General features: G+C 35.0%; 1 protein-coding gene across 7 annotated transcripts in view; it reads left to right on the forward strand.

Annotated features, from left to right (window-relative positions):
* Window positions 1–16,102, forward strand: part of DNAH12 (dynein axonemal heavy chain 12) — a 313,559-nt gene that overhangs the window by 146,085 nt on the left and 151,372 nt on the right. For all 7 annotated transcript variants that reach the window (XR_013162717.1, XM_077128914.1, XM_077128917.1 and 4 more), the window contains exons 23-30: window positions 901–1,020; window positions 1,312–1,468; window positions 1,625–1,797; window positions 4,233–4,385; window positions 4,639–4,878; window positions 5,198–5,443; window positions 5,773–5,892; window positions 9,909–10,018. Coding sequence is in view for 6 of the 7 variants with exons in the window: in XM_077128914.1 (XP_076985029.1) it covers window positions 901–1,020; window positions 1,312–1,468; window positions 1,625–1,797; window positions 4,233–4,385; window positions 4,639–4,878; window positions 5,198–5,443; window positions 5,773–5,892; window positions 9,909–10,018 (1,319 nt within the window). In the remaining variant the exon portion in view is untranslated. The remainder of the gene's footprint in view (window positions 1–900; window positions 1,021–1,311; window positions 1,469–1,624; window positions 1,798–4,232; window positions 4,386–4,638; window positions 4,879–5,197; window positions 5,444–5,772; window positions 5,893–9,908; window positions 10,019–16,102) is intronic.

A 16,102-nucleotide genomic window follows, 5' to 3' on the forward strand; every position in this document is an offset into this window, starting at 1 on the left:
CCTATCCTGATTCCTCCCACTTATATCCTCCCCAAAAGACCCTGAAGACGCTGTTCGATTTCTCACCCCCCTAGGACCACAGTCCTGGTCATTCTCTCCCTGTCCCCTATCTTGTCCCATGGAGCAGGGGTGAATTCAATCCACCTCACTCTGCCATCTTTCCAGAAGCCCCTAGTATTTGCTTTTTTAAAACAATTTTATTGTGGTAACACATATATCACAAAAACTTTTCATTTTACTGTTTTTGAGTGTGTGATTGAGTGGCATTAATTACATTCACAATGTTATACAACCATCACTTTTGAAGTAAGTTGTTTTAAAAAGATTAAACTTTTTTCCTGAGAGATCAATTTAAATGAATTTTAAAAATAGAAGTGTTAGAAATGAAAGTATACCTTGAACTTAACAGCACAAATTGGTTCAGTTATTATGTACCCTAGTCATACAAGGTTTTAGAAAAGCTGTGGATAAGTAACACAAGGGCTCTTGCTATGATTACAGTTTTCTACTCGATTGTATAGTGTCCTTTTAAATTAAATCTTGGCATAACTGTACATAGTCTGTTTAATGAAACCCTTAAATTTCATTCGAATACAAGTAATGTCTATCCCATGTAGAAAGTTGACAAGTTCCCACAGCAAAGAAGCATAAGCATACTAACTATATGGAATTCTCCATCCCTGAGAAAACCTATTCTTCTATAAATAAATAAACATATCAAAAATATAATCATTGTAACTTAAAAATATTTTCAGGTCTTTAATTTGTCATCTAAAACATTTTTCATGACTATGTGATATTCTAGCCTATGAATGTACCAAATAATGCACATGATTAGGCATTTAGATTTTCCTTCCTCCTGTAATCTTTTAAAATTAGAGATGCATTTTAATTATTTAGGCTTATCCAGAATCTGCAAGAAGAGACTGGGTTCGAGAATGGCCTGGCCAAGTTGTACTTTGTGTTTCTCAAATGTTCTGGACTTCTGAGACACAAGAAATTATAAGCAGTGGGATAGAGGTAAAGCATTATTTGATTTAAAATACACTCTTTTCTTCATCCCATATTTTTTAGTTAACTTATCTATTCTTTGCAAAGGCAACTCCTCAGTTTTTCTATGTGACATTAAAATTATACAATTCCTTGAAGACTTGTTTTTCATATTTTACTAAGCTTAGACAAATGCTCTATAGTTTGTTTCTATATTTGAGATAGATTATGAAGTCAGGATTTTTTCATAATAGTAAATATATGAAATATATGTTTTAGGTATAAGGTAACATCAGTTTAATTGTTTTTTTTACTTTGCAGGGATTAAAGAAGTACTATAAAGAACTTCAGAATCAATTAAATGATATTGTAGAGCTGGTAAGAGGAAAATTGTCTAAGCAGACCAGGACCACTCTGGGGGCTTTGGTTACTATTGATGTCCATGCTAGAGATGTGGTAATGGACATGATTGAAATGGGTATGTGATTTTTTCCTTAATATTAAAGGAAAAGTATTGAAAGTTGGAAAACATGAATTATTTTAATATTTGCTGTTGTGAAAGATAATGACATACCTAGTTTTAGAATTATTTCCACTGAAGGGTATGTGTCTGATTTTACTATATTCTTTCTAGGTGTCTCACAAGATACAGATTTCCAGTGGCTTGCTCAGCTTCGATATTATTGGGAATATGAGAATGCTCGAGTCCGTATCATTAATTGCGATGTAAAATATGCTTATGAATATCTTGGAAATTCACCTAGACTAGTTATTACTCCTTTAACTGATAGGTGTTACAGAACATTGGTAAGCATTTACATTAAGTTCACTTATAACTTCACAGAAATTACTTTTTGGTATGATGTCATATTTTCTCATTCAAATTTAACATAGCCTATCCCCATTTATTTATCTTCTTATCTGTAGTAGTTGAATATAGTTGCTGCTTCCTAATCCCAGATTCCCTCTATGTGAAATTCTAGAAATGAATGTTTAAAAATTCTGGATGCTTTTGTAACAACCACGAATGTTTGAATTCTACTGTTTGAAAATTATGAGTCACTTTCATTTGGGATAATTAGAAAAAGAAGGTACTGGAGATGTAAGGAGGAAATAGGAGCTTCAGAAAATGGTATGGCTTTTTGAAATCTTAGGAGAGATAGTAAGATGAGAAGAGTATATTTGGGCATTAGAATTGCAAATTAGTGGTGCTGCATAGAAGGGAGAGAGCAGAAATGTAGAAGGTGTGTACTGAGTGCCTGTCTTAGTTGGAAAGATATGGAAGACAGTGCTCTGACTCTAAAAACCCTGTGAATAAGATTGTCAGATAAAATATAGGACTCCCAAGATTAGTTTGAAGTTCAGATAAACAACAAATAATTTCATTTTAAGTGTGTCCCAAATATTGCACAGGCAAACTTATACTAAAAAAATTGTGTTTATATGAAATTCACAGTTAACTGGGCAAGCCTGTATTTTTATTTGCTAGATCTGGCAACTTTATCTGGAGATTGAGGAGGAGCATCAAGAAACACCAGTCTGGCTATGCTGAATAAATAAAGTAAAAGTGTCTTAGATTGAGTCTCTAAAAGCAGAGATGAAATGAGGAGTCTTGTATGAATGGTTTATTTAGGAAATACTCAGTAAAAACCTATAAGTAAGGGAGGAAAGTTGGATAGGGTAGGGGAAGAAGCTAGGCAAATATGTGGTTTCAACCATAGCATAGTCCCAATAAGATTTTATGGGGAACTTTGGAGCAAGAATGGCATCGTAGAATTATGCCGCTTTAACGCAAAGTCAACTGGCACACAAGTTTGAGTAGGTGTTCAGGTATTTCAATCAGCTGAAGGCAATTTTTAGAAGAGGACAACTGTGAGCTATTAGCACCCATACCCACTCATAGCAATTGGGGGATGAATGCAATGTCCTGATCAAGGACATCTGACCAGGACACCAATGGGTCTACTATAAAATGTTCACAAAACCCTCTCCTTTCCCAGGAAGCTACCTAAGGGCAGAGGCTGTTTGTCTTGTTCTCTACTCTAGTGACAAACAAGTACATATTTACTACCTAAATATATGTTGAGCAAATAAACTCCTATGCTACATCCTTGATGAACTCAGAAGCTGGGATATGCTTGTAAGGTGGAAGCTAACAACTTTGAGTTACAAAAGCAAAATCATATTAAACATTTGTATGGAGCACAAGATACTGAAAACAAGGTCTCTTAGTACATTTATTATCCAAAACAAAGGGAACTCATTTGTAAGTATTTTTCTGAAATTGCAAGTAAGGGAGATCCTGTGGTTTCCAGCAACTAAGTAAATGGACATTAACAGTAACATCCATTATAAATTTAAGGTAACTAAAATATCACTAATATGCCTTTATTTAATGAGCTGTCTCTATTGTTTTATTTTAGCAAAGATAAAAATATTTATGATTTTTTAAGGTTTATTTTCAGCCTAAACTCCTTAATCCTACTTTTTGTAAAGGATTTAAGTTTCACAAATTCCCCCTAGAAGTTTTCTTGACATGAACTCCATGGTTAGGAGAGAGGTGATTGCAATATTTATGCTTCTAAGACTTTCCAGCCACTCTTCTATTCATTGTGGAGACCTAGAAAAATTTCAGATATTACTGTTGTTGCCCTTAAGGAGCTTAAACACTAATTGATGAGAATAAAATGTACTAAGTGTATTGCGAGGAAGAAGGTGGTATTACTAGTAAGAGAGGTATAGAACTGTATCATGGAAATGTAGAAAATGGAAACACCAAGAGTGGAAGGCATTACTTAGGGTGATTCATAGGCAAAATTAGCTAACAAGTCATCATTTTCTCTTCCAGTTGACTGGCCACATTTAAAGTACTCACTCATTGCAACCATCTACCCAGGATGTGCCATAATTGTCCTCTACATCCATCTCCATAATCACCTCTAATTAAAACTTTCTGACCTAATTTTACTCCCTCAAGGCTATATTCTTTTTGTTTTTTAAAGGAAAATTGTATATACATTGAAAGTCATTGAAGTGTTAGAAGATAAAGAGATTGTTTTCACTTTTATTGGAGTGCTTTTTCTTTGTACAGCTAGAAAATTTTGTGCTAAAAAATTAATTGAACAGTCTAATTGTATACGTGCCTCCCTGAAGCTACAAACTAGATCCATTTAGTAAACAATTGTCTAAGTTTTTTATTCTGTTAAGCCTAGGTTTATTTTTATATATTTTGTGTTTTCCAGATAGGTGCCTTCTATTTAAACCTTGGAGGTGCTCCAGAGGGGCCAGCAGGGACAGGAAAAACTGAAACCACTAAGGACTTGGCTAAAGCTCTTGCTGTGCAGTGTGTAGTGTTTAACTGTTCAGATGGGCTAGATTATCTAGCCATGGGAAAGGTAGGTAGATTACAGAGTCAATTTTATTATTAAATCTTAATAGACTTGCGACTGGATCTTACTGGATAAACTGAAGCTGACTCTGTTTGAGCATGACGCGAATACAGGTAACTTGATTTTAGGGCTAAAGACATTGTTTTTATCCTTGGGATTTTTATTAAACTTAACATTCAGTTTTGACTTACCAGGTTAAATGTTTGTTTTATGATACCCTTTTCTAAGAAAAATCACCTCCGTTTTTTCTTGTCCTTAGTTTTTTAAAGGCTTGGCTTCTTCTGGTGCTTGGGCTTGCTTTGATGAATTTAATCGAATTGAGCTGGAAGTGTTGTCAGTCGTAGCTCAGCAGATCCTTTGTATTCAGAGAGCCATTCAACAGAAGTTGGAAGTGTTTGTTTTTGAAGGGACAGAACTAAAGCTCAATCCAAACTGTTTTGTAGCTATTACCATGAATCCTGGCTATGCAGGACGCTCTGAATTGCCAGACAACCTTAAGGTAAGATTGTTTAAGAATGTTAATTTGTTGACTGAAAATAACAGCGTAGTCCATTCAAAATGTTTTATTTTTCTCCCATTTATTTTAATGTCACTTTTACCCCATTCTATTTCCTGGAAGGTAAAACTCCAAAAAATTATTAGGCATCTAAAAAATATTGAAGTACATAAGAATATTAAGGTACTACTGAGAAAAATCCAGAGTTTATGAAAAGGTGCTTTAAACTTGAATGTCAGCATAGTACTCTGTACGCTTACACTCAGCTTTAGAAATGGTTTTCTTTATGTAAATAATATATTTCATTTATTGTATGCTTCAGGTTCTTTTTAGAACAGTGGCTATGATGGTTCCAAACTATGCCCTTATAGCAGAAATCTCCCTCTACTCCTATGGCTTTTTGAATGCAAAACCTCTCTCTGTGAAGATAGTAATGACCTACAGGTTATGCTCAGAGCAGCTGTCATCGCAGTTTCATTATGACTATGGAATGCGAGCGGTAAAAGCAGTTTTAGTGGCTGCTGGAAACCTAAAATTAAAATATCCAAATGAAAATGAAGATATACTTGTAAGTAATAGATAACGTATACATTGTGAAAGATTCAGTAGAATGATAACTTCTAAAATTTCTTTTTAGTAATGTTGATCAGGAATTATTAATAAGCAATTAAGAGGGTTATTGCTTCAATTCTTTTTACGTGGTATTGAAATGATACTTTTTGGATTATCTTATTCACTTAACTCCACATGAATACTAGGTCCTTTTGGTTTGATAAACTCAGTATTGGGTTCTTAGTATAGGAATTCCATGAAGTAATGTAAAATTAACTTTGACTTTTTGGGGGTATGGGGGAAATGTTGGCAATGAACTTATTTACGTTTTTTGAATCATTTTAGCTTCTTCGATCAATTAAAGATGTAAATGAACCAAAATTTCTTTCACATGATATTCCCTTATTTAATGGAATAACTAGTGACTTATTTCCTGGTATTAAACTTCCTGAAGCTGATTATAATGTAAGTAAACCTGTAAGAATGACTTATTTTGCACAATAAAGTAATTGTATGACCCACTAGTTTACCAAATTTTATTAAATGATACTATTCTGTTTGGAGGATAATCACATTACTTGCAATTTATAGTATTTGTGAATTTCAACACGTAGAAAAGATGGCAAACATGGAAAAACATCCTATAGTTAGCATAATAAAGTTTTGTTTCCCAAATGTAAGTAATATGCTGACTCTTTTTTAAAGGAAACAATTATTTCCAATTTGATTAAATTACAGACATTATAATGATATCTAATTAACACATACATAAGTATGTATCTGCTGTTTATAATTCTTATATCATTAAAAGCAAAATAAATTTAAAAACGAATTACAAACAAAATAACAATTTCAAAAAAATTTAGTTTAACAAAGCTAATTTAATGAGATAAATGATGAAGTATGGCTGAACCTAAATTACCACTGTTTGGTAATTTCTACAGTAAAATATATGGTGAAGATTCTTTTGAATTTCACATTTTAAAGTACCTTTTGCAGTATGATGAGTCAATTCTTCCACTGCTTTTCTTTGTTAATATTATCACAAAATCTTCTTTTTGTTTGAGTTCTAATGTTATTAAGGCATCACTTGGCTTAAATACATCATTTACTTTTTAACCTTTTTAAAGAATTCTCAAGCTGAAAGACTACTACGTCTTGTGACAGTAGCAGGTTAAGGTGATTATCAAAATGATTTCAGACATGCTAATATGATTTGAACAAAACTCAAATGTAAATACAAAATTTAGCATTCTCTTGGAGAAATTATGGATTGCCATGAGTATTACAATAAATCCAGGAATCCATAGATTACAGTTTGAAAAAACTATTACATATGCCATCTTACTTTTTCTTTGCTGTTTATGTTCTATATTCCTCTATTTTTCTTTTATTGACTACCTTTTTTGGATTTCAAATAATTTTTATCATTCCATTTTATTTTTGTTGGCTTTTAGTTATACCTTAGTGGTCACTCTACAGATTGCAATATGAATCCTTGGCTTTTTACTGACAATTTACCTCTAATTAGTGTTCTACCATTTCACAATATAAAAACCTTAACTGGTTTAATTCTATTACCTTCCCATGCCTTCCTATTGTGCTATTGTTGTCCTCTATTTTACTTCTATATATATGTTATAAATGCCACAATAACATTATTATTATTTTTCCTTTTGTTGTTAGTATTTGAAAAAAAATCAATGGTCCTATCATTTATCATTCCATTGATTTTTTTCTAACTTTTAAAATTGTATAGTATAACATATATATATATATACAAAGCAAAGAAATAAAAAAGTAACAGTTTTCAAAGCACTCTTTAACAAATGGTTACAGGACAGATCCCAAAGTTTGTCATGGGCTACCAGACGATCCTCTCATATTTTTCCTTCTAGCTGCTCCAAATATAGGAGGCTAGAGGGCTTGAATATTTTTTAATCATCACAATCGACTTTTTTTCCTTCTTTTTTTTGTGAAGAATAGCATATTTACAAAAAAGCTATAAATTTCAAGGCACAGCACCACAGTTAGTTATAGAACATATTTCAGACTTTGACATGGGTTACAATCTCACAATTTTAGGTTTTTACTTCTAGCTGCCCTAAAATACCAGAGATTTCCATTGATTTTTAATTATGTCTAGCATATATGTGCATTCATCTGAGATCCTTCCCGTTTAATCTAAAGGACTTTCTTAGTATTTCTTATGGGGGGGCCAGGGAGGGGTAGTCTCCTGGCAACAGTTTATCAGCCTTTGTTTGCCTCAAAGTCACTTTATATCATCTTCATTTTTGAAGAATATTTTCACTACATATAGAATTCTAGGTTGGCAGGTCTTCCTCCCTTCCTCCCTTCCTCTTTGTTTTGTATTTATCCTGCCTGGGATTTTCTGTACTTCTTGAATTTGTGGGTTGATGTCTTTCTCCAGTTAAATTTTTTTTATATGTTTTTTCAATTGAGGAATCATCATACACATACATTGTATACATGGTGTACAATTGATAGCTCATAATATCATCACATAATTGTGTATTCATTACCATGATCATTTCTTAGAACTTTTGCATCACTTCAGAAAAAGAAATAAAAAGAACAAAGAAATAACTCATATGTATCATACACCTCACCCCTCCCTTTCATTGACCACTGGTGTTTCCATCTACCCTATTTATTTTACCCTTTCCCCCAATTATTTATTTATTTGGCATATTTTTTTTATTCATCTGTCCATACCCTTCTCCAGTTAAATTTTAAAACAATATTTAGTCATTTTAAATATTTTTTTCTATCCTGTTCTCTCTCCCCTCTCCTTCTGTGACTGCAGTTACATGTTTGATATTTTTTCACAGGTCTCACATGCACCACTTTTTTGTTTTGCTTTAGTTTGAATATTGACCTGTCTTCAAGATTAATTATCATTTATTTGGCTTTGTCTAGTGTTCTGATAAGCTCATCCACCAAATTCTTAATTTTAGATATTTGGTTCATTCTAGAGATTCCATTTTCCTTACTGAAATTCTCCATCCTTTTATCTATTTTTCCATCATATTGTCTATTTTATTTAATATATTTACAAAAATTATTTTAAAGTTCTTATCTGCCACTTCTCAGTTACTTCTTCTCAAGCCTTGTAATATTATATGCCAAATATTACATATAAGTAAATTGTAGAAGTTAAAATAGTATTATTTTCCTCTTGAAAAAACCATGTCTCTTCCTCTGTCACATATCATAGTTTGCCTGAGCTTTTATCACAAATACCATACAGTAGATTGGTTTAAACACCGGAAATTTATTAGTTCAAAGTTTTGAGGCTAGAAGAAGTCTAAAATCTAAATATTTGCAAGGCTTGCTTTCTCCCCAAAAGTTGTGGCATTCTGGTGCTGGCTTACTGACAATCCTTAAGGTTTCTTGCCTTTCCTGTCACATGGTCATATTCTTTCTATTCTTTTCTGGGTTTTTGCTTCTGGCTCCTTCCTTTGGCTTTCTTTTTATAAGGCCTCCAGTAATCCACATTAAGACCCACCCTCATTCAATGGGACCACACTTTTTAACTAAAAACATCTTCAAGAGGTCCTATTGGTTAAGTTGCTGATCAATTTAAACAATAATTGACCTCAGTCAGAGTTTTATTACAGCCTTATAGAACTTTAGTTTAGTTTCAAATGTCTTTAGAATGAGAATTGTCCTCCTATATTTAAGACCCCTCTTTCTACCAAGATTTTGAGGTCTAAGCATCCTGAGACTAAAGAGATCTCTCTTTCTGCCTTTCCAGCCCCATCCTTGGTCTCCTGTATTACCACAAGCTCGCCAAAAGCATGGGTAGTAGGGAAAACCAGTTTTGCTTATGAAGCTCCTTCAGATTCTAATCTGTCACACACTCACCCATGTGCCTGTTAAAATCTCTGCTGGTTTCTCCTTTCTCCACCAGAGTCCCTCTATATAGCAGGGCCAATCCTTTGCTCACCCATGTCCAGAATTGTCAGATGTTCCTAGGGGCAAAAGCAACTATTGATTAGTGCTCACCTAGGAAAGGCTCACCCCTTTCTGAAATTTAGTTCCTTTAGATTTATTTGAATCCAAAGCGTTCCTGTATTTTGAAATATTTATGATTTTTTTAACTTCTTGGTTTATTTCTAGTTATTACAGTGTGAGAGATTGAATGGTAAGTCCTTCTAGATCCTAACCAAAACTGGGATTCCGGGGAACACTTTTAAAAGGAGATATTTTCATGCAACATACACCCAATACTATGATGATATGAGTATTAATAATTTATAATGAAGAGTACTGATGATTTAAGAATATTTTTGCTTCATTTGTTCCTTCTTTGAATTTGAAAAACTCTTTAATCATTAATATAAGTAGGTATGATTTCCTTATTTCTAAATGAAAAATCTACATTTATAAGACGTGTATGACGTGTTTTGTATTATCCTTTTGTAGAAACATAGAAACTCCATTTTCCTTTATTTCAGGATTTTTTGGAATGTGCTCATGAAGCCTGCAAAGTACATAATCTTCAGCCTGTTAAATTTTTTCTTGAAAAAATGATTCAGACATATGAAATGATGATTGTTAGACATGGGTAAGATTTTTAATTATAATTTTCTTACATTTTATATGTTCTTTTTCAATTAGTTTAATTGAAACAACTAGAATTCATAAACTAAATGACTCAGTAATTTTTATAGGTTAGGTAGGCTAGGGAGCAAACAACCCCCATCCCAATGACTTAACAAACAAAGGTGTATTTCTCTCTAATGCTACTTGTCCAACAAGGGTTGATAAGGACCTGAAACTGATTAATAACACAATTTGCCCTTTTTGTCATCAAATATGTTATTCACTCTTCTTCATGCACATATATTATACTCTTCCCTTCCAAGGGAACCTAAAACTTCTAATCAATCAATGAACCACGCTCAAAGTTTAGGATCTATAGGTGATACATGGCTGTCTCTGTATCAGGTTGAAATTGCTCCTCTCGATCCAGAGATCTACAAAGTAAAAAGACAAATCATCTGCCTTACACGCACCCTAAATACAGTAGTGGAACGGAATAGGATTGCCAGAGCAAATGTGCCCATTCAGAAACTGAGGAACAGGAGCCACAGTCTTCACTGGTCTGTAGCAGTTCTGAAATCCAGCTAGGCAAGTGAAGATCCCAATTCCTAGATGGCTTGTCTAGTGAAACTAATAGAGTTTAAACTTCAGGGCCTCTCATTTGTAGGAGCCCCCACTAAGGAGCCAAAGGCATTTTATTTATACATCTATAAACAAGAGTATATATGCCTTCATTATTGTCTAGGGTATAATTAAAGTAGCTACATACTTTTTTTTTTCATAATTTTCTATTTTTTTTCTTGGGCCCACAAACTGTATAAACTGAAAGCCCCACACAACCTGGATCCACTTCTGTTTAATTTTGTTCCCTGAGAGGGACTCTCCAGTTAATTGTTCTCTATAGACTTTGGTTTAACCTTCTGAGAGGTTTCTCCATTTCCATTATCTTCCCTACCCACGTGCGAAATGGGAAATGAAGAAAATGAGGTCTTTGGGAGCTGAGAAAAAATTTTAGCCTGCTTCCTGCCTACAGAAAATTGAGCCCTCAATGGCCATATTTTTTCCTATAAAACCTTATTTTTTAATAACTTCAAACTTATGGTACAGTTGCAAAAATAATACAAAATTCAAACATACCCCCTCGCTACCCAGATCCATCAATTTTAATATTTACTCCATGTACTGTATCATTCTATCTATGTATTGATCTGTCGACCCATCCATCTATTCATCTATCTGTCCATCCATCCGTTTTCTAAACTTACAAGAATAGGTTTCTACATCATGTCACTTGAACACAGAATTCTTCCATGCACACTTCCTAAGAACAAGCATATTCACCTGAAGTACAGTTACAAAGTTCAAACATTTTAACATTTATATAAAGCTTTCAGTCTATATCCCATATTGTCGTATGTCCTGATATTATCATTTGGGAACTTTTCTCCTCCATTAGTAACTTTACAGTGACATGAATTGCATTTAATTGTCATTGTCTCTTTGGTTGCTTTTTAAAAAAATTATGAGAATATATATACAAAATAAGCTTTCCCATATCAACTATTGCCAGGATTCCGTGGGATTAATTGCAGTCACAATGTTGTACACCCTTACCACCATCCATTATCAGAACTCTCCTATCACGCCAAACAGAAATCCTAGTTCATGTAGGAATTGAATTATTTTCCCTACAAAAGGTATATTCAGGTCCCAACCTCTGGAACTGTGGGTGTAAACCCATTTGTAAATAGGACCTTTAAAGATGGTATTAGTTAAGGTGTGCCCAAACAAAATGAGGGTGGGCCTTAATCCAACATGGCTGAAGTCCTTATAAGCAAAGGAAATTGGACATGGAAGGAGAAGCCAAGGGGTACAGCAAGAAGCTGGAAGTCCACAGAACCTATAAGGAAAGGGAGAAAAAATGCTGCTGTGTGCTTTGCCAAGTGGTTGAAAAGCCAGGAATCCCCAAGATTGCTGATAGGTCAGAAGATACTGATCTCAAGAAGAAGCAAGCCTTCGTAGCCTCTGAAATTATGAGCCAGTAAATCCCTGTTCAACCAATATGGTATTTGTTTTAGCAGCTGGGAAATAATACAGTTTTTGCTACTGGAAAGTGAGGAACTGCTATGACAAATATCTAAAAATGTGGAAAGAGATGTGGGTAACAGATAGAGGCTGGGAGAACTCAGTGTGAACACTTGATAGAAAAAGCCTAGCTTGTTTTGAAGAGTTGGTAGAAATACGGATTTTAAGGTACAGCAGGAAATGATAAATGTATTCTTGGAAATTGGAAGAAAAGTGATTCTTGTTATATGGTGGTAGAGAACTTGGCAAAATTGTTTTCTGATATTGGATTGAAAGTGGAGCTTGTAAGTGATGAACTTGTATGTTTAGCTGAGGAGATTTGTAAGCTAAGTGTGGAAGGTATAGCCTGGCTTCTCCTTTCAGCTTATGGTAAAATGCAAGAAGAAAGGAATAAGTTGAAAAAGTAAGCTCAAGCACAAAGAGCTTGATGATTTTGAAAATTCTCAGATTACCTAGGTAGTGTGCTCTGAAACGAGGGCCAGAAGTGGCTCTATCAGGGACTTCCCTGAGCTTTCAGGCAGTGACTCCCTAGAGGATAGGGTTCCAAGTGAGGATTTAACCAAACAACCCTTTACTAAAGGTGTGCCTGAACATGGATTCTGTCAGCAATTTCAGTAGTGGTCAAGATTGGAAATGCAGATGTGCTAAGAAGGCTTTTGAAAAATTCTCGTTTGATAGTTTGGACCCACCAGAAGTACCTACAAAGCTGACAAGTTTTTTGAAAAAATTTTATAAGCAGATCTGCTGTCAGCTTGGAATAAAAGGGATAGAGGAAGGATAATTGAAGAAAGAATTACTTTAAGTGCAGAATCATGAAATCAAAGTCTGGACTGAAAAAATTTCCTTGAGCCAATAGAGTGGGCCCACCCAGGTATGAGGAAAGGGTGGGTCTGGTCCTACACTTAGATGGAGAAGACCGGTTCTAGTTTGCTAGCTGCCAGAATGCAATATACCAGAAGCAGAATGGCTTTTTAAAAGGGGAATTTAATAAGTTGCTAGTTTACAGTTGTAAGGCCAAGAAAATGTCCCAATTAAAACAAGTCTATAGAAATATCCAATCAAAGGCATCCAGAAAAAGATACCTTGGTTCAAGAAGGCCAGTGAAGTTCAGGGTTTCTCTCTCAAGTGAGAAGGCACATGGTAAACATAGTCAAGGCTTCTCTCAGCTGGAAGGGTGCATGGTGAACACAGTGTCATTTGCTAGCTTTCTCTCCTGGCTTCTTGTTTTATGAAGCTCCCTGGGAGGCATTTTCCTTCTTCATCTCCAGAGGTTGCTGACTGGTGGACTCTGCTTCTCATGGCTACATCATTCTGCTCTCTCATAATCTCCTGGCTTTCTCTTTTGTTGTTCTCTTTTATAGGATTCCAGTAAACTAATCAAGACCCATCCAAATGGGTGGAGACATGTCTCTACCTAATTCAGTTTAACAACCACTCTTGGTTGAGTCACATCTCCAGGGAGATGATCTAATTACAGATTCAAACATACAGTACTGGATAGGGATTAGAAGAAACAGCTGCCTTTACAAAATGGGATTAGGATTAAAACATGGCTTTACTACAGTACATACATCCTTTCACATCAGCACAAGGCCTTATGCCTCATTGTTCAGGCAGAGTGCCACTACCCCAATGCTTGGAGAGGGTGTGGCTATACGTCAGTGTCTGGGGAGAGCCAACCACTGTACATATGCTTAAGAAGGGATGGGGCTGCCATCCCAGCAGTTCCAGAAGAAAACACATCAATAAAGGCATACCTTGGACCTATTACAGGTTTGATTCCAGACTGCTGCAATAAAGTCAGTATCACAATAAAGTGAATCATATGAAATTTTTTGTTTCCTAGTGCATATAAAAGTTATGTTTATATCATACTGTGGTCCTTTAAGTGGGCAAAAGCATTATGCCCCCAAAAAACATTGTACATACCTTAATTTAAAAATAATTATTGCTAAAATATGCTTGCTTCAGCAAGTCGATCTTTTTGCTAGTGTTTGCCTTGATGTTAATGACTGCTGACTCATGAGGGGAGTTGGTTGCTGCAGGTTGGGTTGCTGTGGCAATTTCTTAAAATAACAATGTAGTTGCCTGCATCATTTGACTCTTCCTTTCATAAATCATTTCTCTACAGCATACAATGCTGTTGATAGCATTTTACTCATAAAACTTTTTTCAATATTGGAGTCAACCCTCTCTAACCCCATGTCCGCTTTATCATCTAAGTTTATGTAATATTCTAAACCCTTGTTGCCATTTTCAGCAATGTTTACAGCATCTTCACTAGGAGCAGATTCCATCTCAAGAAACTACTTTCTTTTCTCATTAATAAGAAACAACTCCCCATCCAATTCTGATTATTTCTTTAGATTGAAGCAATTCAGTCACATCTTTAGGCTCCACTTCTAATTCTTGTTATTTCCACCACATCTGTAGTTATTTCCTCAACTGAAGTGTTGAACCTCTCAAAGTCACTGATGAAGGTTGGAATCAACTTCTTCCAAACTTCTGCTGATGTTGGTATTTTGACCTCCTCTCATGAATCGTGAATGTTCTTAATGGCATCTGGTATGGTGAAGACCTTCCAGAAGATTTTCAATTTACCTTGCACGGATCCATCAGAAGAATCACTATCTATGGCAACTCTAGTCTTATGAAATATATTTCTTAAATAATAAGACTTGAAAGTCAAAATAACTCCTTCCATGGGTTGCAGAATGGGTGGTGTATTAGCAGGCATGAAAATAACATTCATCTCATTGTACATCTTCATCAGAGTTTTTGGGTGAGCAAGTGTATTGTCAAAGAGCAGTAGCATCTTGAAAGGAATCTTTTTTTTTTTATTCTGAGCAGTAGGTCTCAGCAGTCAGCTTAAAGTATTCTGTCAACCATGTTGTAAGCAGCTGTGCTGTCATCCTGTCTTTGTTCCATTTAAAGAGCAGAGGCAGGGTAGATTTAGCATAGTTCTTAAGGTCCCTAGAATTTTTGGAATGGTAAAGGCTATTGCCTTCAACTTAAAGTCACCAGCTGCATTAGCCCCTGCAAGAGAGTGAGCCTGTCATCTGAAGCTTTGAAGCCAGGCTTTAGCTACTCCTTTCTAGCTATGAAAGTCCTAAATGGCATCTTCCTCCAATAGAAGGCTATTTTGTCCACATTGAAAATCTGTAGTTTAATGTAGCTTCATCAATTATCTTAGCTAGATCTTCTGGATAAGTTGCTTCAGCTTCTACATCAGTACTTGCTTCTTTACCTTGTACTCTGATGTTATGGAGATGGCTTCTTTCTTTAAACCTCATCCACCAACCTCTGCTAGCGTCAAACTTCTGCAGCTTCCTCATCTCTCTCGAAGAGAGGTACACCATTGCTCTGGATTAGACTTGGCTTATGGAAGCATTTTGGATTATTTTATCTTCTATCCAGACCACTAAAACGTTTTCCATACCAGCAATAAGGCTATTTTGCTTTCTTATTATTCATGTGTTCCCTGGAATAGCACTTTAAATTCCCTTCAAGAACTTTTCCTTTGCATTCCCAATCTGGCTAACTGTTTGGCATAAGAGGCCTAGCTTTCACCCTGTCTCAGCTTTCAACATGCCTTCCTCAATAAGCTTAATCATTTCTAGCTATTTATTTAAAGTGAGAGGCTTGCAACTCTTTCTTTCACTTGAGTACTTAGAGGCCATTGTAGGGTTATTAATAGGTTCAATTTCAATATTATTGCTTCTCAGGGAATAGGGAGGCCTGAGGAAAGGGAGAGAGGGGAGAGAATGGCCAGTTGGAGGAGAAGTCAGAACACAAACAACATTTATCAATTAAATTTTCAGCCTTATATGGCCATGTCTAGTGGCACCCCTGCCCCCAAATGGCAATGATAACATCAAAGATCACCATAACAGATATACTAATAATGAAAAAGTTTGAAATATTATGAGAATTACTAAAATGTGACAGATACAAAATGAGCACATGCTATTTGAAAAAATGGTACCAGTAGACTTTCTTGACATAGCATTGCTCCAGACTT

Source organism: Tamandua tetradactyla, chromosome 15 (genome assembly GCF_023851605.1).
Source record: "Tamandua tetradactyla isolate mTamTet1 chromosome 15, mTamTet1.pri, whole genome shotgun sequence".
NCBI classification, from domain to species: Eukaryota; Metazoa; Chordata; class Mammalia; order Pilosa; family Myrmecophagidae; genus Tamandua; species Tamandua tetradactyla.